Source organism: Cricetulus griseus, chromosome X (assembly GCF_003668045.3).
Source record: "Cricetulus griseus strain 17A/GY chromosome X, alternate assembly CriGri-PICRH-1.0, whole genome shotgun sequence".
NCBI classification, from domain to species: Eukaryota; Metazoa; Chordata; class Mammalia; order Rodentia; family Cricetidae; genus Cricetulus; species Cricetulus griseus.
In genome coordinates, this window is record NC_048604.1 from 30,658,819 (window position 1) to 30,685,943 (window position 27,125).

Below are 27,125 nucleotides of genomic sequence, written 5' to 3' on the forward strand. Positions count from 1 at the left end.
CTGAAAAAGGGCACCATCATATGGTAGGTAAGAAATATGGGTTATGATGTAAGAGCTAGTTAGCTACAAGCCTAAGCTATCAGCCGAGCATTTATAATTAATAAGTCTCTGTGTAGTTACTTGGGAGATGGCTGGCAGGACAGAAAATACCGTCTACTAGTCATCATGCCCAATTTTATGGGGTACTGAGGTGATTGAATCAAGGGACTCAGGGAGAGCTCATGATTATATTTATATCAATACATTCTTTTTTGGTATGCTTTTGAACTTAACATAATGGAATCACATTGTATATATTTTTCTGTGGTGTTTTAGACTCATTTGGGTTTGTATATAATTCATTTTTACTTCTGTACAATGTACCACATAAATATACTATAATATATCCAATGTGCATTAAAAGATACATATATATATGAAAATATATATATATATGCATACATACCTGAAATGTAGAGAATGTTCAAGATAATACATACAAAAACCATATAATACACATATATAAATACTTATTTAAAATGGGTATCTTTTAGGGGCTAGGATGTAGCTCAATGATGGAGCACTTACCTAGCATGTGCTAGGCTCCAGGTTTGATTCCTGGCATGACAAAAACAAACAAAAAAGGCTACCAATGATATACTTTCACAACAGAAAATCTCTTTGTTTATAAAAAAGACCAGTATTAATTTTTATTTATACTAATAGTGTCAAAATATGTGTCCATAAGAAGCATACAAGTGTTTTGGTTATTCTATATTTTTTCTTTAAAATACTAGGGTCTGAAATAGGTAAATACTCTACCACTAAGTTTATACTTGGTCCTTTTTAGTGTTCTTTTATTTTTAAATTATAAATCAAATATTAACAAAAATCTAAAAACTATATATAGATCTGTTCTTGTAACACAATATTCACATAGATATTTATGGATTATCTAAACAATTGGTAAATCAGAGTATGACAATGTTCCTGAAGAAAAAATAACTTTAAAAAGGCAGTAGCAAGAAGGTGACAAATACCAAAACATTTGAGAAAACACAACTCACCTTGGCTGATGATAGTGCAACTTTTCCTGGAGACCTGTTCAGAAACAAAAGAAGGTATTAGATAGAAGAAATAAGAAAGACTTCTTCTACATATTAATAAAGACAATGTAGCACAAGTAATAAAAAACAGAGACAGATACTGGGGTTCAAGTTGAAGATCAAAAAAGCAAAGCAGCCAAACCACTAGAGAGTTTTTACCTCTACCAAGACTCAGACCAAAGGGAATGATCCTGTCCTCAGCATGACTGCAAATTGCAATGCTCTCCACCAAAAACTTCAGATTGCACTGAGACTGCACTGAGCTCATGCCTTATATTCCTCTCTAGTGTGGGATGAAAGGTGTGACATCCCAAGTGCTGGGATCAAAAGTGTTAGCTCAGTTTCTCATTTAGGCTGATTCACTCTCATGTAGCCCACAGTGGCCGTGAATTCACAGAAATCCATTTGTTTCTGTCTCCTGAGTGCTGGGATTCAAGGTATGGCCACCACTGCCTGTTCCCTATGGCTAACTAGTTGCTTACGTGTGTGGCTAACTATTGGCGCTCTCTCTCTCTGTGTGTGTGTGTGTGTGTGTGTGTGTGTGTGTGTGTGTGTGTGTGTGTGTGTGTGTGTGTGTGTGTCTAACTAGTGGCTTAACTCTTAACTAGGTGTGTGGCTTAGCTCTGCATGTTGATCTTCAGGCAAGCTTTATTTGCTACAAGACAAGCTTGCATTAAAAAAATAGGTACATATTTTGTTCCTGGAAACTGTGGAAAACAAAAGAGCAGGAAAGAAAGCCAAAGCAATTATTAATAAGCTTACCAAGTATCTTCACATACATACACTATATAGAGTTTTGTACATAAGAAACTGTTGAACTTCAAAATAAAGTTCCTCAAAATGATTTTTCTAAATGTGAAATTGTGGGTCAAAATTGTAAAAGCTTCAAATTTTCAGAAAACTTTCAGATTGACATTTGGAACAACCACACCAATTTATGCTCTCACTGCTTTAAGAATGCCAGTTTAATGCCTTCATCAAAAATGAGTGCCATTTACAAAATTTGCCAATTTGATAAGCAAAAGTACGTATTATTTTTGTCTTATGTTGCACTTCCTTGATTTCTAACATGGTTGAAAATTTTCAAATACATACTGATTTTGGAGAGAGAAATCATTTTCGTTTTGACTTCAGTTTTTCTACTGAAGCAAAACTCTACCCTTATCTGGAGTAAAACCAAAAACCACAGGTCTAGAAAAATAAAAACATGTGATAAAGTAACTCCTAATGATATTCTGCTATAATCAGATCAGTGCCTTGTTCAGCCATCATCAGAGAAGCTTCCTCCTACGGTGGCAGCAAATGGGAACAGTATAGAGACCCACAGTCAGACATTACACAGTGTGTGAGAGAACTTGGAACACTCAGCCCTAAATGAGATGTCTCATTTAGATTCTTCCCCTCAGGGCTCAAGGAACCCCCACAACGGAGGAGGCGGAAAGAACTAGAGGGGATGGAGGGCAACAGGAGAACAAGGCCTGTAATCAACATGATCAAAGATCATAGAAACGCACAGAGACTGAAGCAGATGCACAGGGCCTGTATGGGTCTGTATCAGGTCCTGTGTGTATAGATTACTGCTTCCAGTTTAGTGTTTTTATGGAAATCGTGAGTGTGCAAACAAGTGGTTCTCTGATTCTTGTGCCTTCTTTTAGGCTCTTTTCCCTCTGTTGGCTGTCCTGCCCAATTTCAATGTGACAGTCTTGTTTTATCTTATTATATTTTATTTTGTTATATTTTAAATTTTCCCTTATAAATCTGTTCTTTTCTAATGAGAGACAGAAAGGGAGAAGATATGGATGAGAGGGGATGTGGGGAAGAATATAGGGAGGGGAAACTGTAATCTGGATTATTATGTAAGAAAAGAATCTATTTTCAATAAAAATAATAAATGAAAATATTCTACCCTTAAACATAGACTACTCTAGATACAGTAATTTCTTTTGCTAATTTTCCCTTTTCAAATTTTATTTATTCCGGATAATGATAAAATTCCTTCTTTCCAACCCCTCCCATGTTTCCCCTACCCCTTGCTTTATTTTTTTATAAATTTTTATTTACATTAGAAACAATCTTATTTTACATATCAATCCCAGTTCCCTCTCCCTCCCATCCTCCCATGCCTCCCACCAACATCAAAGTCTGTCACATCATTTGGGGCAGGACCTAGGCCCTCCCCCATGTTAAATACAATAATTTCTCACTCATTTTTTAATGATTCCTTCCTCACCTTTTTGTTTTTTCCAAGTAAGAACAGTTTAATATTTGCTTGAAAGCATAATCGAGAGAACACATTTATGGCCACTCATTATTTTTACCTCAGGGACACACAGCAACAGTAAATAATTAATACACCAATCCTAGATTTTAAAAAAAATGAAATGCAATTATCAGATGATATAACTTTAGATTGAAAGGCAGCTTCAAACAAAAATCATTTAATCACTGTTTTTATAGAGAAAGAAAAACAGTTTAAGAGACTGGGTGACTTTTCCTCAAAGTCATATTTACAAGAACCAAACTACCATACTATTTATATGTCAAATTTGGTATGATGTTGTTACAGGAATCCTCATTATCTACTTAAAATTTGGTGGGAAACAAAATTACTTTCAAAGAACACTCAATCCTTTCACTGAACAAACATTTCTGGAATGCCACTATGTCCTAGTACTAGAGATAAGAAGATGAATTAGACAATTGTAGTTAGCTTTTCTAAGGTGGCTCAAAAACACAAAATTAACTATCATAAATAATTCCCAGTTTACTAACAGTGGTTTGGGTCAATATATATTTATATTAACAAAGGAAAATTCCCAGAAATGAAAACAGATTTCATTTGTTAAGGCAGGGACTGGATACATAGTCCAAACTCAGATTTTCTTGTCTCAGTCTCCTGAGTTCTGGGATTATATGTTTGGTGTGATGATACACAGTTTATGATCTAATAAAGCTTGCCTGAAGATCAGAGTGCAAAACTAGCCAAAGCCATAGAGGCCAGGCAGTGGTGGTGCACACCTTTACCAGCACTCAGGAGAAAGAGACAGATGGGTCTCTGTGAGTTCAAGGCCACGTTGGGCTACATGCATCAGCCTAAAAGAGAAACAGAGCTCACACCTTTGATCCCAGCACTTGGGATGACACACCTTTAATCCCTAACTAGAGAGGAATATAAGGCAGGAGGAGCTCAGGGCAGTCTCAGGGAGTCTGAGGTTTGGTAGATCTCAGTGCAGCCTGAGGTTTGGTGGATCACCCCTTCGGTCTGAGCACTCTATAGTGGCTGGCAGCTTTGCTTCTCTGATCTTCAGCTTTAACCCCAATATCTGTCTTTGGGTTTTTAAAAAAATATAATTTATTTATTTATTTTTATTTTATGTGTATTGGTGTTTTGCCAGCATGTATGTCTGTATGAGGGTGTCAGAGCCCCTGAAACTGGAGGTACAGACAGTAGTTACTGGTACAGTTACTGTGGGAGCTGGGAATTGAACCCAGGTCCTCAGGAAGAGCAGCCAGAGCTCTTAACCACTAAGCCATCTTTCCAGCCCCTGTCTCTGAGTTTTTATTATTCATGCTACACTTGGTATGTTGACAATCATTTAGTTCTCTAGTCTAATCTATATAGCTGTGTAATAAAATCCTGAATATAGAAAGAGTTGGTGCAGAGTTGCATTCCTGTCCTGGCTTCCTTCAATGATGGGCTACAATGTGGAAGTGTCAGCTAAATAAACCCTTTCCACCCCCAAAACAACAACAACAAAAAGTTTGTTAGAACAAAGGCTATTCTAATTCCAAAGAAATAAATAAAGATCAATTCTATATAAATGAATGTTTAAAACAAACAAATACAATCCAAACAAAAACAAAGACCTTAAAAAACTCAAATTTCCATGAACCTCAGCTGGGCGGTGCTGACACACGCCTTTAATCCCAGCACCCGGGAGGCAGAGGCAGGCATATCTCTATGAGTTCAAGGCCAGCCTGGTCTACAAAGCTACACAGAGAAACCCTGTCTTGAAAAACAAAACAAAACAAACAACAAAAAAAATTCCATGAACCTCAAATTCTGAAAGATATCAAAGGGGAAGTGCAGATCTGCAATAGAAGTCTAAAAGCAAGAGTTAAATTGTTTAAAAACAAAACAAAAAAATACTAAACCCCATATGAAGTAGAGAAGGGAGGAAATTTTGTTCATCTCAGGTTCCTTACACCTGGAGAAATTTGGCCAGGTTCTTTGGCTGGCTGCATCCCCTAGAAAAGAAGATATCTTAGCTCTTATATATAATAGGTTTCTGGCTGTTGATTCAATGTCTAAGTTATTGGCCAGTTGTTGACATTATTGGAGACATTCCAGATTATGCAGAGTAACTACTTCCTTTTGAAAGACAAGGGGCATAGTAAAATAGTCTTTTAGGCAGGCTAACTTTGCTTGAACACTGCTTAATGATACCCTGTGTGTGATCAAATCATTTAATGATTCATTTTCTTAAAGATGCTGTTTTGTCCTCTGCAAATAGGGGTAAAAACATTTCCCTTGGACTGATGTGAGGATTCAGAGTACATGAAGACATACACAGTGCATGGTAGTTTCTTTAGCAACTTTGAATTGCTCCACATTTTTCCATGGTACTTTGGCAACTATCAGTAATGAGGAGCCAAAAACTAATTTCTGGGCACAAAAGGGAACTCTACAGCCTATAAAGCTCCATGTCATTTAAAAAGAGTGAAAAAAAGCCAGCGTATACTGAGCTGGCGATTCAAACGAAATCTTACCAACAGGTGATATTATTAACAAAAACCTGGTAACCAAAAATACTTGTGGTGTTTGAAGCACATTTTAAGTATAAAGTTGTTAAGAGTTTGGTGGGTAGCAAAATATTTCAAACTGCCATGGTTTCTTATATATTAAGCTTGAAACTGTTTTTTTTTTTAAAATCAAGGTAGTATGTAAGGCTAGAATTATTTTGTTATATATTTTTGATCTATTTATAGAAATTCAGTGCCTAATGAAAAGTAAAAAACAAAACTAACTTGTAAGTGACCTTTGTCATGTGCCAAAATGAGAAAACAACAATTCATTCCAGCATAAGAAGCAGCAAACATGGGACTGCAGAGATTGCTCAATGGTTAAGGGTGCTTGCTGCTCTTGTAGAAGACTGACTTTTGTTCTAAGCATCCACTGGCTCGAAACTACCTGTAACTCACATATGTGCCAAAACAATGCTAACATGCTTGAACATTTTTAAGTCCTTAAAACTCTCCTACTAATTATGTTATTTTCACAGAACAAAAGACTAACTTGGACCAGACACAATCATTTAAATTCTATCTTTAAAACGCAGGGGATGGAATGTTACCTTAGGCAGCCTGACTCCGGGCTCTCAACCATTTTGCAATATTGCAAGGTCTTAAAACACTGCAAAAGTTGAAGATTCAAAAGTTTCATTTCTTTGCAAATTTTACATGTGAATCTTTATTTCATTCCTAGGCTATGGCATGTCAATTAGACATTTACTATAGCCGTTAAGGGCCAGTCAGAATTCAAAGCCTTAACAAGTTTAGTCCAACTCAAGAAACAGCATTAATTGCCTTCACTTTGTTGCTCATGCATAACACCAGCTACTGCATTTTCCTAACCATTGTCTTTTAATGGCTTTTTGAACAGACACTCTCAAAAGCACCTTGTATATAAATATATAAGACTTGCAGTTTCAGTATCTGTCACTTAGAAATATTTCTTTAAATAAAAGATATGCAATTCTCCCTTAATTAAGTGTGCTAAAACTAATATTGTAATATAATAATGCCCTCCTGGATGTGATAAAATACAGGAAATTTATTTGTTTTCATGCCAAAAATTCTAGCTTAGAGTATCTGTGTTTTGCAGTTTTGTTTCTTCCTCACCTTAAGTGGTCACTTCTTACAGCTGGCCATGTTCCTATGCTTAAAAGCATTCTTGCCCTTCTAATTTTGCTTCTTATCTGTGCTGAACAGAGAAGCCAGCTTTTAAAAACTGTAATAGCAAGGTCAAAGAAGAATAGGGATTCAGGGACACTGCCAAAGAGACTTTGTGATTTTATTTTGCACTTTGTGGGACTTTTTCAATTGTACAAGTTTTTTAAATGCTTGTTTCTATGTTCAGCTCTATTTGAGAATTGTCATTAGTGAAGAAATAGCTGCCAGATAAGTATGCTACAGTATCCTGGGACCACTTAGCCCTTCTACATATCTCAGTCTCTGATTTCAAAGTGAAGACAAAATACTATTTCAGAGCGGGCAAATACCTATAAAAACAACTACTGAGGTCAGGCTTAGGGATGGAAGGGAAAAAATAGAGGACCAGATGTCAAAAATATGTTATCGTCTTTCTTCTACCATCAACTAGCTGCAAGATCTTAAGCAAGGATCTGTAGAGTTTCTGTGATTTTATGAAGTTTTTTAATATTACAAAAGCCCAAAATTTATTTTTATAATTTATCATAACCCAGAAAGTTATCATAATAAAAATAGTTAATTATCAAACAAAACTTATCTTTACAATAATTTCAACAGGTTAACCAGCCAGGCCAGATTAGGAGTTCAATATCATCCTATGAACATATTATTAAAAGAAAACAATATGTTGGTATAGGCAGAATTGGTGTCTGTTCATGTGTGAAGCATGTTCTTTATGTGACAAACACAGTTTTATATTATAATAGTACAAGCAAAGACAGTATGACACATCTACAAACATTTCAAAGAGATTTGGGGCAAAGGAAGTGGTCTTGTTTGACCAACTCTCCATGAGACTGTCTAAAAAAAAGAAATTGACAAATAATGTTCCTAATTATTGGGGAAAATTAAACGATTTGAGATATATATAATATATATATATCATATATATATGATAAAATCAAGATAATTACCCTCTCAGTTTACATATTCATCATTTGTTTCTAAAAAGCATTTGAAATTTACACTCATAGCAATTTTATTTGGAGACAGGGTAACATTTAACTCAGACTGGCCTTAAGTCACTACATAGCTGAGGATGACCTTGAATGTCTTATGTTCCTCCTGCCTCTATCTCCTAATTGCTGGGATTAAAGGCATGTACCATAACATTTAGTTTATATGGTGCTAGGGACGAAACCCAGGGCCTTTGCATGCTTTAAAAGTACTCTACCAACTAAGCTACATCCCCAACCGAACACAGCAATTTTTAAATAAATACTATTTGCAATTATCATGTTATACCATAGATCTTAAACTTTATCCTTCTAAACCTTTTCAAGAAAGCCTTCTTATACTGTTCCTCCTCTCCAGCACCCAATAACCTCTACTTTGTATTTCTACAGGCACAACTTCATTTTAAGATTGCACAGATAAGTGAGATCATAAAGCCTTCGACTTTTTGTGCCTGGCTTGTTTTACTTAACATAATATCTTTTAGGTTGAGCATGTTGCTATAAATCACAGAATGTTCTTTTATGGCAGAATAATATTCTATTGTGCACATATAACATTTTTTCTCTATATACTCAGCCTCTGATAAACATTCATCTTGCTTTTGTATCTTTGTTGTAAATCACAGCAGAGTAAACACAGAAATTCAAATATTCCTTGGACTACTGATTACATGTTCTTTGGCTATCTATCCACAAGTAGAATTACTAGTTCATATATCAGTTCTATTTGTAGTTGAGGAACCTGTATACTAGCTTTTGCAATGGCTATACTAATTTTATATCCATACCAATAATGTACAATGTACCAAATTCTTATCACTTACATTATTTTTTGACAACAGTCCTAACAGGTATCTCATGATTTTTGCATTACCTTTATGATTAATGATGCTGAGCAGTTCATATACTTATTGACTATCCCCTTTTCTCCTTTTCAAAACTGCCTTTTCAGGTGTTTGTTTATTTTGGGTGTAGAGACAGGATTGTAGGTAGGATAGGCTACCTCAAACTCACTGGTAGCTGAGGATGAACTAGAACTGCTGGTCCTCCACCTCCCGAGTGCTAGAATTAGAAACATGTCTCTTTGTCCGTTTAAAACAATTGTTTTATCATTTCATATGTATGGGTGTTTTGCCTATACATATGTCTGTATACCAAGTGTGTGCCTGGTACCCTCGGAGTCCAGAAGAAGGTGTCAGATCCTCTGGAACTGATGTTACAGATGATTATGAGCCATCATATGGATGCTGGGATTGAACCAGGGTCCTCTGGAAGAGCAACCAGTGTTCTTAACAACCAAGCCTGGCTCCTGGCTCCTGCCCATCTTTTAACTGGGTTATTGTTTACTTGCTTCTGCGCTGTTTGAGTTTCTGATATATTATAGATATTAATGCCTTATAAAATATAAGATTTGCAGCTATTTTTTCACAGTCTATACTTTTTCTCCTCTGTTAACTGTTTCTTTTCCTGTTCATTAGTTTCTAAGTTTAATGTAAACTTATTTGTATATCTCTGTTGTTGCTATTTGTGCTTTTATAGTCAAATATAAAAAGTTACTGACTGAATCAATGCACACAGTAAAACTTTGATTTTTCAGCATATTGAAAACAATGTCTATTAATGTGACTTAGCTATAAATATGAAAAAAAGCAATTTCTGAAACATCTTCAAAATGAAAGTACTTGAAACAAATATTGGGGTTTATTAAAAAGAAAAAAACATGGCTTTCGTGTAAAAATAGGAAAAAGTAGTGTTGCTTTCACGTAGGATTTGAATCTAAAGGTAACTTTCAAATTAGTAACTCAACAGCTGTCAACATATATAGAATATTTTTATTCATTAGAACTTGCTTTTGTATTTCTGAGCTAGACTCTCAGTGTATTGCCAACATTCTCTGCAAAGTCTGGAGCTCAAGCAATACTTCTTCCTCAGCCTCTCATGTACCTCTATACTGGCTGTAAATTTGTCTATGAAAAACTTATTTTTGCATACTACAGTTTATACTATATACAGTTATAAATAACAAAATTATGCTTGAATATTAAAATTATGCATTACAGATATTTTCTCTAGCTTATCTATTTAGTATTTTGATCATGAATTTTCTTTTTGCAGGCAGCACATTGGTGGGTACAGTCTGAATGTATTTTACTACCTGCATTATAGCCATTTTTAAAAATTACACAGTTTGATGTGGTGGCGCATGCCTTTAATCCCAAGACTCGGCAGGTAGAGGCAGGTAGATCTCTCTGAGTTTGAGGCCAGCCTGGTCTACAAGAGCTAGTTCCAAGACAGCTAGGGCTGTTACACAGAGAAACCCTGTCTCAAAAATCCAACAAAAATGACACAATTTAAACACTTGCTCTTTCGTTTTGTAGAATATTGGGGAAATTTATTTTTCTTTTATAATTTCTAATCAAATTTACTGATAACCTTCAAGTGTATGAAGCAAAATATATATAATAAGTTCACAACATCCAAGCATAGATGTCTAATCCTTGGGATTTAAATTTGATGACAATATCTGTAACAAACCTAGAAGATGTTCAAAGACTGTACAGGTTATAAAACCAAACACAACTGCAGTAAAAGGTACAAATATGTAAGCAAAGCAACATTTTATTGATTCTCTTAAAGATGGACTTGGAACTTGCTAAACCTGACTCTTTTGTGTGTTGAGAGCAGTATTTACCTCTTTTAATAACAATAAATTACTCCCCAAATATTATACTTGCCTAGTGTGCACAAAGACTGAGATCTCTAGCATACTCTCAAGAATATAATAAAAGAGAATCAATCAGGTTATTGTTTCAGAGGTTTAGATGTAACAACTGTTCTTTGTTTTGCTATCATAGTTAGTGGGGAATGGGAAACACTTATTCATTGCTGGTGGTAGTACAAACTGGAGCAGCAACTATGGAAATCAGCGTGGAAGTTCCTCAGAAAACTAAAAATAGACTTGTCACACGATCCAACTATACCACTCCTGGGTATATACCCAAAAGACTCCATTGCCTACTCTAGAGATACCAGGTCGTTCACATTCACTGCTGCTCTACTCAAAATAGACAGGAAATGGAAACAGCCTAGATGTCCATAAGATTGATGGATAATGAAAATATGGCATATTTACACAATGGAATATTATTCAGCTATAAAGAAATATGAAATTATGACATTTACATGTAAATGAATGGAACTGGAAACAATTGTTCTGAGAGAGGTAACCCAGTTCCAGAAAGATAAATATCACGTTTTCTCTCATTTGTGGATGCTAGACTTGAACCATCAGATATTTGTGTTTCAATTAGAATGATCATAGAGGTTAGGAGATTAGTAAGGAATCATAGGAAGGGGTTTTCATATGAGGGGAGATAGACTGCACTGGTAGAAAAAGTTAAAATGTGATAATGGAACAGGAAAGGTTGCACTGGGGTGGGAGAGCAGAAGACAGGAAAAGAGAGGAAGTATGTGAAAGGAAAATAACACAAAAACACTTTTTTAAAGTCCTATGGAAAATTACTACTACAGAAACTTCCTAACACACATATATACATAACACATGGAGTTAAAATGGACCTATACTATAACAACGTAGCAATGCCAGTACTGGACACAAAGGCTAACAAATAAATAGCCCAGTGCCATGAACGGGTTAATTCTTTTGGAACTGTTGTCTAGAGAGGCCCCATAGACCCTCAAACATTACAGGCTATTGCCTTTGCTCTTGGTTACCCTCCAGAACTGGACGGTAAGACTGTATTGCTAAAGATACTGAGCTGGCACTGACCTGGAAGTTTCACCTCTACTGGCCAGCTTTCACAATACTGAAGGTACTGTGCATGCTTCCAGAAGAGAAAAGTGGTTATCAATCTTACTCAGCTGTGCACAAATACCATGGGAATAACCAGATACTTTCTGATTAGATTTTTAAGTCCTGTTTCACAAAGTGAAAACCATATTTGGCATCCATTATCAGACCAGAACCTCTATCTATCTAGACAGGTCATAGGCCCCAGAGGAGAACCTATGACCATAATTCTGCTAAACTGGTATAGTACTATTCTGATTCCTAATGACTTATCATTATACTCACAGATCAATAAATCTCTCAACCCTCCTCTGAGTAGCTTCTATTTGCAGTAGATGGTGATTAGCACAAAGAACACATTACTAACCAAGGTGCTGAAAATATAAGAGCCCAAAATGGAATATATATTGCACACCTCCTACCAAGGCTCAGGAATCATTGTGCACAACAGGTCAGGAAGAGTATAAGAGCCAGAGGTGATAGGTGACTACAGGAAACGAGCCTTCTGAACACAGTGGGGCAAGCTGCACACAGGAACTCACAGTGGTTGTGGCAACACATACAATAAGATCTGTCCAAGCTCAAGCCATACCAAATCCCAGCATGCAGAAGAGAATTTGACACCAACTCCCGTCCCCAGCCATGGAACTATTGACAACTGTTAGCTGCTGCTGTAACAGAGAAACCATTTTCTCTAAGAGCACAGCCCTTGTAAGTCAAGCACACTCCGGTGAAAACACCACACATATAAGAGTTTTCGAGTATCAGAAGAAATCAGTCCTAATGGGTTTTTAAAAACCAGACAAACAGGTGAGTGCACAGGAAAGGGGATGTGGATCTGGGAAGAGATGGGGGATGAACATGATCAAATTATATACAAAACTCTCAAAGAACTAATAAAAACTTTACAATTTAGCATACCACTTATGATCCAGGAAGTACAAATGCTCAGGGAAACAATGGTGAACAGATTACAGGCCTTAGACGACCCTCTATCTGATACCTCTGAATCTGATAATTTCAAATGCATATGACAGGCCATCAAAGAGGGTTAAAATCACCCACACCAATTAAACGTCAGGAAGATCTTCCTAAGGTTGCTATGCCTACCCCACCCCTTGTACCAGCTAATAAGGAACAAGATCAAACCCAGGATAGGTTATTAACTGGTAATTTATTAAGAAGATATATTCACACAAGGAGCCAGTAACCAGATTTGGCACTCCGAGAAATTGGGTCCCAGATACTTCCAAGACCTTAAGAGAGATGGAGTACCTCTCTCTTTATCCTACCCCTCTCCATACCTGTGACCACGCCCAGTGTGGTCAGTGGTATAGGTATCCAGGGTCTCTTCCTACACAAAAAGGTTAAATTAAATCATTTAACATCTATCTATTGTGTTATCAAATAGCATGGTGCCTGCTAAGCACTGAGTATAAAGTAGGAAACAAAACAGAAACTGTCCCTGCCATCCTAGAACTTATGCTAAGGTCAAAAGGCTTGAGATATTATGTTAATGAGTACATACTGAGCATGTGTGAGGTCCTAGGTTCAATTCCCATCACAAATCAACCCAAACCTAGTTAGAACTAGGGATGGTGTGAATAGTTTCTTTGCTGTTTCCAACAAATATTACCTAGTCTCCTAATTTACTTTAATAGTTCATATGACCCTTTATGGTTTCACATGGGTAGGCAACCTGCTAGTTGAAACTTGAACCATTTATTTATTAAAGCTTTGATTCAACTTCTTAGGCAAAGACCAAGACTGGGTCCCAGAAACTAAAATCAATATGATATCAATTTACAAGTAAAAAGACTGTAATTTTAGCCATGCAATAGAAGAATATATAAGTTATAGTCAGAGAGAATTTTAGACCTAAACCTGCAAATAACTGTCTATATGACAATAAAAATATCTGGGGGTGAATGTCCAAGTTTTCATTATGAATGTTTAGAATATATTCAAAACTTGTAGAGTAATATGATAAAGCTATACCTAATTACTCACATCCATATTTCTTAGGTTGCTTCAATCTTTTTGATAATGTATTCAGTGGAGCTGTGATGTGTGCTTGTACACCATAGTGCCTGTGTGGAGGTGAGAAGACAATTTGCAGGAGTTGGTTTTCTCCTTCCACTTGGAGACTGAAGTTAGGTTGATGGCATTATCTTTTACCCACTGAGTCATCAGTTGAGATGTCTCTTTAAACCAATCAGTAGGTCCTCCTTTTAATGTTTATTTATTATGATTCATGTGCTGAAGAAACTGTGTTGATCATCTTGTAGAAATTCACATGGTTTGAATTTTGTTGATTGCATCATCATGACAATACAAGAAAGATCATTTCCCTAGGGAATTCATTAATTTCACTAAATGTTCTGGTGGGTGTGAGGTACAATGGGAACCTAAAGAGGCTGCAAGAACCAGTACAGTGATCCCAGGATCCAAAGAGGGCTGTGGTCATACCGGAAAAGTGCCTGGTTAAGGCACACAATGCCAGATTCCATCTAGGGGACTGTCCAACTAGTGGTCTAGCCTCAGCCATATCTGGGGAGTCACAGGGCCTGGTCATGTTTCCAGCAGCATGCTCTCTAGCTGTAGCTTGCTGTCCCTTTCCCTGTAGGTGTAGCTACAAGGACAGGCATCTCAGGATGAGGTCATAGTCTGGTGAGGAGCCAGCTCCACACTAATGGTGTGATGAGAAGGATTTCCTTTCTGTATATGCCAGACAGCTGGCAGGAGATTTCATAAAATAGGTTGCTGGCCACATGTGAAACAGTGGTGTTCCTTTAGTATCCTTTCCATAATGGTAATTTCCTATTTCAAAAAATCTCTTGGTAGACAGCTTTTCTACTTTCATGTCTTTTTATTAAAGCATCCAAGGTAGCCTACAGTTCCTCACATAGCATCTGGAGTTCCTTATCATGTTCTGGATATGTGTTTTCTTCTTTTTTGTTGGAAGCTAGGCTGCTGTGATCTAATCCAATTTCGTCTTTACTGAACAAGCTGATTTTCAGCTTGGCAATGTTACTCGCAGTAGTAAACCTGAATCACTGAGGCTTTCCTGCTTCAGGATTAAATTATGCCAATCAGCTTTATTGTCCTTAATTGTTCTTCTACTGACAGAGACAGGCTTGGGTGTTGCAACTGCAGGAGCCTTTGCTTTGTGAGGTCTGCAGACATCCCGGGAAGAAGACCTGAGTGAATCCTTGAATGGAGGTTGAAAGCACATTATGAGAACTACTTTAAAGAAAAACATTCCAGACAGCCTGGAAGGATGGAATGGGTACGTATCTGAGGAAAGCTGAAAAGAAAAAAAAGCTGAAGAAAGTGTCAGAAGTTTGGTGCGCAAAGTGTGCAAAAGTTTCAAAAACAATGAGGAGCTGGTTTTCTCTAATTTACACTCTTAGCAAGAACAACAAAAAGAGAATTCAGGTTTGCTCACATGTGGGTTGTTTCTTCAGTTAACATCATTAACAGTCACAGAAGACAAACAAATCATAGAATGAGGAAACTGGAACTGACAGCATTCAAGAATAAAGTCACAGGCTGTTCTAAAGTTCAGCTTTACTGTACCATATACATTATCTCTTAGTCTATGGGAGAATTTACACAGCTCATTCCCTATTTGAAAAAAAAAAAACCTCAGGAAAACCAAGGAGAATAGAAGAGATCACCATAGAGAAAACACTCTAATAGTCAACAATAGAAAGCAGGCAGATACCACAAATTATAGATATATTCACTACATATCAATCCTAAACAAATTTCTGACACACACTATTAAACTGTTTAAGAGCCCTGGGCAAGGAAAAGGTGTGCCAATTAAGAGTCAGCAAGCATTCACTGAAACCAACCATGCAAGATTATCCTGGTTTTCCTTTTAGATATGGTTACTGGCCCAGAATATCAAAGGAATACTGTACACAAAAAATCTAGATTAAAGCACTGTTCTAGTTTGGTTTCTATTGTTAAGATAAGCAACATAATCAAGACAATTTATAGAAAGGACAAATCTGGGTTTATAGTTCCAGAGGGATAAGAGGCCATCATGGCAGGAAAGCATGGCAGCAAGCAACAGGCATCAGCAGGAGCAGGAAGCTGATGGTTTACATCTTAAACCTCAAGTATGAAGCAGACAGAGAGAACTGCTTTGATTTCAAAGCCTGTCTCCAGTGATGTATTTCCTCTAGCAGGATTGTACCACCTAAACCGCCCTAAACGTTTCCAACTGGGGACTAAATATTTAAATGCCTGAAACTCTGGAGAACATCTCTCATCCAAACCACCACAAACACCCATTTCTTATCTACTTCAAATTCTTAATAATTTAGATAAATACATTGATCATATATTATAAATTTCCAGATCAGACAAAGTTGGGCAGATAGGTAACAATCTGACTAGAAGGATTCAAAAATATTCAAATGGACTAGAACAATAGTTCAAATCTTAGCAGGATGGAATGTAACAGGAATAAATACAAAGTGCATGGTAAGTGATTTATGGTTTAATAAGATGCCAAGTGAAGCCTTACACGTTATCAGGCAAAATTGTGACATGGTTGCCATCCAAGGTTGATTTACCAGAACATAGGTAAGGGGGACGTTGTATGCATATTATTACTGATAAGAGCATATTGGAACTATTGTGCACTATCTGAGAAATAACATTTAGAAAAGAACATTGATAAAGTAAAAGAGGAGAAACCAGTTTGGCGAATGTTCTGAAACCCATGTGAAAGTTATAAAGAAATAAGGATGATCAACTGAAAACAACAACAACAAAACCGAACAAACAAAAAACCTGCTAACCTGCCTTCAAATGTTTTAAGTACTGTACATCAGAACAAGGACTAAGAGCAGAAATACCCAGGTGGAATAGTCTTTTTTTCTCAACTTAATAAGTTTAATTAACAACTGGAGTTTAGAACCTTTTCTGTGATAAGTATTCAGACAGAAATTTCGTAATAACATTAACAAGGACATTACAGAAAGTTGGGACAGATGACCCCTGTGGTTTCCTGTTTCTACTTCTTAAAGTCACAATCTCACGAAATTTAAACCCAAGTTTCACACTGCACTCAGGAAGCAGAAGCAGGTGGATCTCTGTGAGTTTGAGACCAGCCTGGTCTACAAGAGCTAGTTCCAGGACAGCTTCCAAAGCCACAGAGAAACATTGTCTCAAAAAACCAAAAAATAAAAATTAAAAAAAAATTAACGAGTTAGATAAGCTGGGTTCTTGGGTTCCTTCGTTTAATCAACAAACCTTTGTTGATTGTCTACCCCAGGTCAGGCATTGCTAGGCAACAGGGAGAAAACAAAGATAAGAAAGACCCAGCCTTTGCCCACAGAGAGGTCATAATATAATAGGTGAGGCAAACCTATGAAGAGACAATTTTAATATATGATAACTGTACCCAAAGACACACATGCTATCATGGAAGGACAAAAAGAGGGGCACTCAGGTGTAGGTAAAGAGATAAAGGATGTTTAAAAGGCTCATTGGAGTAGCCTTTTAGCTATTTCTACACTGGGAACTTATAGGAGGCTAAAGAAAATAATAGCACTTTAAAACACTAAATATAAACAAAATGCTTCAGCCTTATGCATGAAGCTGGTACTTTGTGTGTACAGCCATCCATGTGTATATCTTGTGGTGTTGGAGGCTGAAGGCAGAGCCTTGCACATGCTAAACAACCAATCTACCACTAAGCTGTATAGTCCTTCTTGATGGTTATTATAGACTGTCCAAACACAGGCATGACTCAATTAACAATTCGGGCACACTCTAAGAAATGTGTGGTATGCAGTTTTGTTAAGTGAACATCAATTAAACAAAACTAAAATGGCAATGATCCCATCAGGGATGATATCTTACAGGACTGCTGTCCTGTGTGCAGACAGGTATTAACCAAAAATATCACTATGTATCACATGGTTGTAGTTCTTATATGGGAGTAGTTTGAAATCTAATTTTAAACATCAATAAGATACAGAAGAGGTCTGTGTGATCTTTGTTCTAGGAACCCTAATACTTTTACCTAGGTTACTTAAACTAACCACATACTCTAGAACCCCCCTTTAACACAACATAATACATCTGCACCATTAATTTTACCAAGTGAAAACACAAACTGAAACTTTGACAGTAGAGACAAAATAATGAAAACAAATAATAAATCTTTATAAACAGAGGGGCTAAATTTAGACATATTATAATAGTTAAGTAATCATACTAAAACTTATTCATTACTTGATAGGATCTCTGGGAAATCAGTAGAGGGCTCGACTTTTCTTTTTGGATTTAGTTTGTAAAGTACATGCAACGTTTGCTCTTATATATAGGCTAACTTTCTCATGGAAGTCCATGTTTAAACATTTAAGCTATTGTTCTTTATTTGATATGCACAAGACTATTAGATTATGAAACCTGAGCACCTGAATCTGAAAATCAAAAATGTTCCAAAACTCAAAAAGGTTGATTGTCAACAATTATGCCACAAATGGAAAGTTCTAAACCCAATTTCATGTGAAGGGTACAAATTACAGGCACATGAAATTTTCTATTAAATTACCTTCAAGCTATTTGCATAGGGCATATATGACACATAAATGAATCTTGTGTTTACAGTCAATTCCCATTCCAAAGATATCTTATTATATATATGAAAATATCTCCTAAAATGAAAATAAATCTTAAAATTTCCTAAATCTAAGACATTTATGTTTCCATCAATTTTAAATTGGGATATTCAACATATGCATGTAATTTTTCAATATAATACACAGAAAAAACTTCCATGACTCCCCATTTTACCTGGACACTTGAGTAGCAACCCTGCCAGGACCATTATTGTATGCTTATTTGTCTACCTATTCAATACATGTGCCTGAAGATCAGAGGGTGGAGTTAGCCACTAGCTAACCATATAGGTCTGAAGGTCTGTATAGACAGCCAGAAAGCTTGCACCTTTGTCTCTCTGATCTTTCAGCATTTACCTCTTCATCTGACTCTGGGTTTTTATTAAGACCATTTAGAACTGGTGCAACAAATACAGGTCAAACTGGGTAAAATTCCCTAATTTTTAGTTTTTAAAAAATAGTTTCATCATGCTGGGCACATGCCTTTAATCCCAACACTTGGGAGGCAGAGAGAGGAGGATCTCTGAGTTTGAGACCAGCCTGGTCTGCAGAGTTCCAGGACAACCAGGACGACACAGAGAAACCCTGTCTGGAACCACACCCCCAAATAAAAGTTTCATCAAACATTCACGTGTTTGTATCCCTAACAATATATGAGTTTCAAAGTTTTTTTGAGACAGGGTTTCTTTAGAGTCAAGAGTATCCACATTTTTTGCTTCCCTAAGCCACACTGGAAGCAAAACTGTCTTTGGCCAAAGGAAGGGTTTCCAACCCATTTCCCAGTGGGCTGTGAGAACATACATACATTTATTTTATGTGACATTGTAACAGTACTATCATGTACAAGGTTCAAGCTCAAAACCCACACAATCAAGTTACAAAAAAAATAGCCACAAAACAATCACATAATGTTCTAAGTAAGTTTACAATTTTGTGTTGAGTTACATTCATAGCTATACTGGGCTGCATGTGGCCTGTGTGGGTTATATATGGCTGCTTATAGACAATTATTGTCAGGTCATCTTTTCCAAATGTTAAGATCAGATTTTTAATGTTCATGCCTTATCAGTCCTTAAAATCTTGGGCAAGAGCTAAAAACTACTTTTTATAACAAACATTAAATGTTTATAGTTTCAAAGACCAAAAGTTTATATAAGCCATCTTATTTTTAGTTTCTCGACCCTTTAGCCACAGATAGTCTGCTTTGCCGGGTTGTTATTTTTCTTCCCCTTACCTGAAGCTTATCTGAAAATAAACAGTCACTAAGTCTTTGGCAAACAAAGGGGAATCAGTAAACAGACTAATCCTACATTTGCCACCTGTTTCATCTTCAATTAAAAAAAAAAAACGAGAAACGCAAAGGCCACTTCCTACAGTAAAAACAAAATCCAAGAGCTATCTCATTCTAAACATTGCCAATTCTACATTTCTCATTATGCTTATGAAAATATATTAAAACAACTAGCCAAAAGCTGGGAATACAGCTTAGCGATAGAGCACCTGCCCAGCCCAGGGTAAGTCTTGGACTCAAATATCGGCATTGCAAACCAACCAACCAACCAACCAATACCATCAATATCACCAATAATACCACCAATATCACCACCAACAAACCAACAAGCAAAAATCAAATGAAAAGAAAACCAATCACAACCTAAAAAACCAAAAGCCCAACAGAACTACACACTGAAAAGTCGACTAACAAGGCCTTTTCTTTTGGTTTAAAAAAAAAAAAAGCTGACTATTTTAGTCTTGAACAAAAAGGATGGTTAGTTCTTAAGTAGCTAGTCAGGTTGCAAAATCCCTGACAGAGTCCTGAAGAGGTAAAAGGGGCAATGACACAGAAGGAAAGTGTCTGGTGAGTCAGCTGGCTGGAATAAAGCTGGTTGCTCAGGAAACATTTCTTATAGGAAGGTGACTACAAAGGGCTGTTTAACAGGAACCACCTTGTAGCTTAATTTTGCGCTTTATTCTCTTCTGCTTTTGCCATTACAGAAAATATAAAAGTAAGGTGAGGTAAAGCAGTGTAACAAGCAACCGAAACAAGCAGAGTGAAAAGCCAACTTGCTTCTACAAAGAAAGTGCTGGGATCCTAATTTCCTTGAGGTGAACAGGACATGAGTAGAGATAAGGCCTTTGTCAGGCATTATAGTAAGAAGCTAGCTCAAGGGTTTGGATTTCTAAAGCCCAGAAAGCAGCTGAAACAGTAAAATCTGATAGCAAACAAAGACTGACACTAAAATGTAAAGTCTAAACAGGAACTTGGAAAGCTTCTGGTGTTCTGAAAACTAAGATGATTTATTTTCTGCTTAAGAGGCCAGGGAGGGAAAAAAAGAGGAAGAAGCTAGAACTAAGTAGATAAATAAGCATAAATAAAACAACCAATCACAAGTTGAATAGAAAAAAAAACCTGAATACATGCATACAAGTAACATTATACAGACTGAGCAGGTCACATTCAGGAGTGAGTGAGTATGTGAGAGAGAGAGAGAGAGAGAGTGTGTGTGTGTGTGTGTGTGTGTGTGTGTGTGTGTGTGTGTGTAATAGATATATGCAGGTGACAACAACTAATAAAAAAGAGAATATTAATTTGAAAGACAAGAAGGAGGGTATATGGGAGAGCTTAAAGGGAGGAAAGGGAAAAAAATGAAATTATACAGGTATTATCATCTCAAAAATAAAAAAATAATTTTAAAAACATTCAAATTTATAGAACACGATACTGTCTTGCTTTCCTTTTTAAATATTTGTCTATGTAAGTTTTAAATTTTTGATTTGCAATATTGGATATTGGCACTGAAATAAATATAATCATTCTTTGTTATGGTCTTATAGAACATGTTATTTGATCCTATGCTAATAAGAAAATGTTTTATAGAAACCAGGAATCCAAAAAGCACCTCCAACTTAAAAATAAGTACTAAAACTAAAGAAATGACATCTAAGAAAAAATGACTTGCTTTTGCCTTTGAAACACAAACCATGACTTTACCCATATGGTCTCATGGTACTATTATAACTTTACTAGTATTAAAGGGGACATCAAGAAAATCTATAAAATCTAGGAATGGTGCTAAAATAGGTACTATACAATCATAATCCACTCTTATTTTCTTAAGAGAAGTCATTTTTAGCACTGCGTGGATCAGTGTGGATGGGCATGCGGTACATGGACCTGAGTGTGCAGAGGCCAGAACACAACATCCGGTGTCTGTCTTTATCACTTTCCTCCTTATTGCCTTGAGATAGGAACTCTCACTGAACCACAAGCTCACTATTCAACAAGGCTAGCTGACCAGTAATTTCTCTGTACATACCCATCTCTGTCCTCCAATGCTGGGATTATAAGCATGCATAGCCATGGCTGGATTTTTACGTGGGTGCTGGGGATTCAAACTCAGGTCCTCATGCTTGAACAGTCACCTGTTAAGCAATCTCACCAGGCCCAGAAATGTCATGTTTTAACTAAGTAGAAAATAATTATTACTCACAAAAATCTGAGAATATAGCTAAAATAATCAAATATTAAGTATTAACTGAATTGTAAAGATGTAATTCATTAGTTTTATTATTCTTTGGTAATTTAAAGTTTTTTACTTTAATTTTATTTTTGATATTATAATTTAATATAGCACCTCTCCCTTCATTTAAAGTTTTAAATGCTACAAAATCCTGGAACCAGTGTATATATAACTAATAGGATTTTATCAATGATATTAATAGAATTAGATGGTGAGGCAATTTGACACAATGCCTGAATATTTTTTGAAAGGAGGCTTTGTGGGACTGTTTATTAATAAAATTTAATGAAATCAAAGGGAACTGTGAAAACCACATTTATTCACTATAGGGTAAACTATAAGCTTAAAGTGGATCATTAAACAACTATATCTTGTCTAAAAAGTCTGATTTTCCAAAAATATTTATGTTACACAGTTTTATGCCATATCCCTAAAAGAATAACTTAATGATATATTTATTGACAAAATAACAGAAAACAAATCAGCAACTATTCTTCACCTACTTTAAAATTCCAAACTAAACTATGCTCCTGTATACATTTGCAACCACTCAACAAACATGCACATTAATACCCAGAGAGACATGTGGCATTATCACAATGTCAGTGTGTCAAAGTAGGTTAGAATAAAACTGAGATCAATTAATGGTTTAAAGTAATTTCTGATATATCTGAGATATGCCAGGTCATTTTTTAAAAGTAAACAAACAAGCCATATTTCAGATACTTTATCAAGTTAATATGCTAATATGATTTGATGCCATATAAAACATTCAATGGAGTTCTAGTCTTGATAACTAAGAACCAGTAACTTCTAAGTAAAAATTAGGGCTCTAAAGCACCTGTCACAAGCTCCTATTTTTAAAAACTATTCTAGGGGCCAGGGAGATGGCTCACTGGGGAAAGGCTCTTGCTGCCAAGTTGGATGACCTGAGACTGAGGAGAAAACCGACTTCCAAAAGTTGCCCTCTGACTCGTGCACCTGTGCCATGGTGCATGCCCAAACTGACATCTCCCTGCCCCACCAAATGAATACATGTTTAAAAAAACTATTGATAGTGATCTCATTTCCAGAATGTTGATTCTTCTTCCGAGACCATAGTCATCACCAAAGATGGGAAGAGAAAATTCAAACAAAATCTTTTTTTTTAAAAAAAAAAAAAAATGTTACCAAGGGTTGAACCTAGAGTCTCCCACATGCTGAGCAAATACCTTCTCCTTGGTTTTTATGTTTAAGACCAGGTATCATAGCTTCCCAGAGTGGCCTTGATCTCCCTCTCTAACTTTGACAGGCCTTAAACTTGCAATTCCCCTTCTCTCTTAATACTTGAGACTATAGGACAGGCATCATAAAGCCTAGTTCTTTGGTTTATTTAAGACAATCTGTTATACTCCAATAAAAGGCTTGACAAAAAATGGAAGTTGTAAATTAACCACTGAATTAAGATCATGGTGTAACTGGTAGCTTTTCATTATGTATATTCTCCCTCTATGACTAATAAGAAAAACTGTATTTCAGTAAGAATTCAATTGTATTGTTATGAATTCAATTTCTGTTCTATATGTTTGAATTCCTATATTCTTTTTTGAAATAGGTATCAAGAGTTAACATTCTAGAAAATGCTTAAGCTACCTACATTTACCTACATAAAAGATTCCATAGGCCAAATTTAAGTCCTTTTTTATTTATTATAAAGATTATTTGATCTTACTTGTATCTTAATTAATAATTTTTGCTTATGTACCTTTTCTAATCAGATGTTAGAAATGTATTTTCCCATTTATTTAACAGCCAACTGAGGACTGACTAGGTGGAAAATGTTAATAATTACCGCATAAATTCATTGTGACTGTTAGAAAACACATATGAAGGGGAAAGGAGGGAAACAAGGGAAATACTGTGTTTCTAGTTAGTGGCATGTGGCCAAAAAAAAAAATGAATCAGAGTTAAAAAAAAAACAACCCACAACACAGAACTGTGCCTGACTAAACAAGTGACAACAATCTACAAAACAATTAGAGAAAAATTATGCATAGAGAGACTTTGATGAGGCACTGGCAACCCAGTCAGTGGCTCAGACTCTGAGAGCTCCCCTGGAAACAAAGAATATATTCTTTGAAAGTTAGTAGGCAGGGTCTGAGATTCCAAAATTTTCAATAGCAAAGTCACTTTTGGACTTGGCTTTTGGCCAATAATTAATTAGAATAATGCATAGGAAGAAAAATTAAAATGCTATTTATCTTGTTTTTAACAGCATATATATGTATACAAATGGTAGGATTACCTCTGTTATTCTAACAAATCACGTGTAAAACAGCAAAATGCTCATTCTTTAGAAAAAGTATAGAGAGGTACCTAGACTTCTCATTTTTTTTACATTTATTTGTGTGTGTGTGGGGGGGGGGAGTGTATGTGTACGAGTGTGTGCTCGCATGTGTCAAAGCACACATGTGGATGTCAGAAAACAACTTGCTAGACTGGTTTCCTCCTTCTACAATGGAGACCCCAGGGATTAAACGAATGTATCAGCCTTGGCAGCAAACATCTTTATCTGCTGAGTCATCCTGCTCCATTACACACTTTTCATCTAATGACTCAAGTTAGTGAGGTTTCACCCCTTGGCTGACTATGCAGCAAGTCCCTTATCATACTGATCTTTCAATAGTTGTCCTACTCACCTCACAAAAACCGTCCCATCTCACAGAATTACAAAGTCAGTGGTGTGGCCATGCACATAAAAGACTCCTGAAAGTGACTAGCCAACACACTGTGCCATTTATCATTCTTGTATATAACAACATGTAGGATTAGATATCATTTCTTTCTTATTTTGAACACATTCACACTGGAAAACAAGGTTGATAATGAGGAACTGATGTGTGCAGGATAACTGTCATCATCTAAGACTATACTGTAAACGTTCAGTATTAGTGAAGATATCCTCAGGTTACAAAGATTCTATAAATGCAAAACACTGTCCTCATCTCAGCCCTCTCCCTTACCTGGTTCCTCTTTTTTTTTTTTTTTTTTGATTTTTCGAGACAGGGATTCTCTGTGTAGCTTTGGAGCCTATCCTGGCACTCGCTCTGGAGACCAGGCTGGCCTCGAACTCACAGAGATCTGCCTGCCTCTGCCTCCCGAGTGCTGGGATTAAAGGCATGCACCACCAACGCCCGGCTAACTAGTGTATGGTTCCTCTAACTAGTGTATGTGGGCTTTAATGGAGGAGATTTGACAGAGCTAAGAAATCCAAAAGTAAAAGAGAAGTGCAACATACGAGAACATGCTTACAAACCAATTGTAGTCCACTTAAACATTCTTCTACATATCAACTATGGACATCTTTCCATGTTAAATAAATAAATAAATAAATAAATAAATAAATAAATAAAGTGAAGGTTAAAATAAAAGTCAACAGTCAAGACATAACAGAGAGAAAAAGTCACCTAAAGGAAAAAAAACAAAAAACAACTAATCCCAGTCATTAACTCCTTAAGTCAGTCTGATAAAGATCAAATACTTACTGTAAAATACTGACAAATGTATTTGCTCTTATTCATCAGGTACTAATCTTTATTCAGCTACTTAAATCACTCGGCTTGCCCATCTCTCACTAACCCAATAACTAACTGCCAACTGAGACATCAACCAATCCCATTTACCAGTGTATATATTTTATCCACTTTAACCAAGTTTTACTTTGCTTCTTCCCAAAGTCCCCTACCCTTTACATTTCATCCATTACTATCCCTTTTCAGTTGTAAGGGACAAGGAGTTATGGTAGTACATCTTAAAACATAATGATACTGCCTAAACTAGGAAGGAGAAAGTAGGCAAGGAGGTGTGGATACCACCTGCCATTTTAGTTTTTCATGGATAGATAAGCATATCTTTAAAATAGAGACTTTTAAAATGAGAGGCGGGAGGGAACTGGATTGTAAAAAAATAAATTAATAAATAAAAAAGGGGGCATGGTGGCTTGTCTGTAATCCTGCACCTGAGAGTAGCAAGAAGCTAGAAATTCAAGGTCATTTTCAGATATGTACTGCATCAAAATACTATTGATAAACAAAAAGGTTATTCATTCAGTCTCCTAGTTTTATTTTAATGACTTTCAGGGACCAACTTAAAGAAAGACTATGAAATTAAGTTTTATCCGAACTACTTTTTACCAATCTAAGAAGGAACATTCCCAATCCTCTTCATTAACCTACTTAATGACCAAAATGTCTGTTTTGAAAAATATATATTTTAACACAGCACATCTATTATTTCTCTGGTAAGTTTAACCTGTAGTTCACAAGAATATTCAAGGTTCAATGAGTTTGGTACTAAGAGAGCTCAAGGAATGGGAAAAAATTCTGTTCCCTATCAGAAACCTTCAAAAATAAAGCCAAGAATGATGGTATATGCCTACTCAGCACTTAGGAGGTGAATGAAGGCAGATGTTCAAGGTTATTTTGGGGCTATAAAGTGAGTTCAAGGCTAGTCAGGGAGACATGGAAAAAAACAAGAAAATTTCAAAGATATTATGCTTTAACCCTAGGATTTTAAAAAGTAACTCCCCTTTTTTTTAAAAAAAATATAAGGATCAGAGGGCTCCTTGGCATAAGTAAAATTTTCTGTGCTTAAGTCTATTTGTGAAGTTAAAGTTTTCTTTGGGAACATTAACAGAATTCAAGAATAGTTTTAGATACACAAGTATTTAAATGAAACCACACGAATCATGATTGAAATAAAGAACTAAAATTAGGACAACTTAATAATTCCACATCCAAAAGGATAAACTAGTAAGTTGTACTACAACAATCTTCTAATTGGAAAAAAGTGCATTCAATATATTAAAAGTTAAATTGTAATAAACCATCTGGACATGGTGGCATGTACCTGTAATCCTAGCACTGGGGAAGTGGAGGCAGGAGAACCAAAAGTTTGACATCATCCTCAGCTACATAGGAATTCAAAGTCAGCCTGTCTTATGTGAGACCTGGTCTCACAAGTAATTGGTAAACATACCCATTACTAGATACTAAAAATGAATTATTTGAAAAAGAAATAAAGCAATCCCAGTTTTAGAACTACAAGAAACACCTAGGAATAAATTTAAATCAGAG

The 27,125-nt window shown here is 36.1% G+C and overlaps 1 protein-coding gene and 1 pseudogene across 3 annotated transcripts in view; both read right to left on the reverse strand.

The window, feature by feature from the left end:
• Wdr44 (WD repeat domain 44) overlaps nucleotides 1-27,125 on the reverse strand; it is a 93,212-nt gene that overhangs the window by 57,004 nt on the left and 9,083 nt on the right. For all 3 annotated transcript variants that reach the window (XM_027431945.2, XM_035449982.1, XM_035449983.1), the window contains one exon: nucleotides 1,047-1,080. In XM_027431945.2, the coding sequence (XP_027287746.1) occupies nucleotides 1,047-1,080 (34 nt within the window). The remainder of the gene's footprint in view (nucleotides 1-1,046; nucleotides 1,081-27,125) is intronic.
• LOC118239405 lies at nucleotides 10,486-20,951 on the reverse strand (annotated as a pseudogene).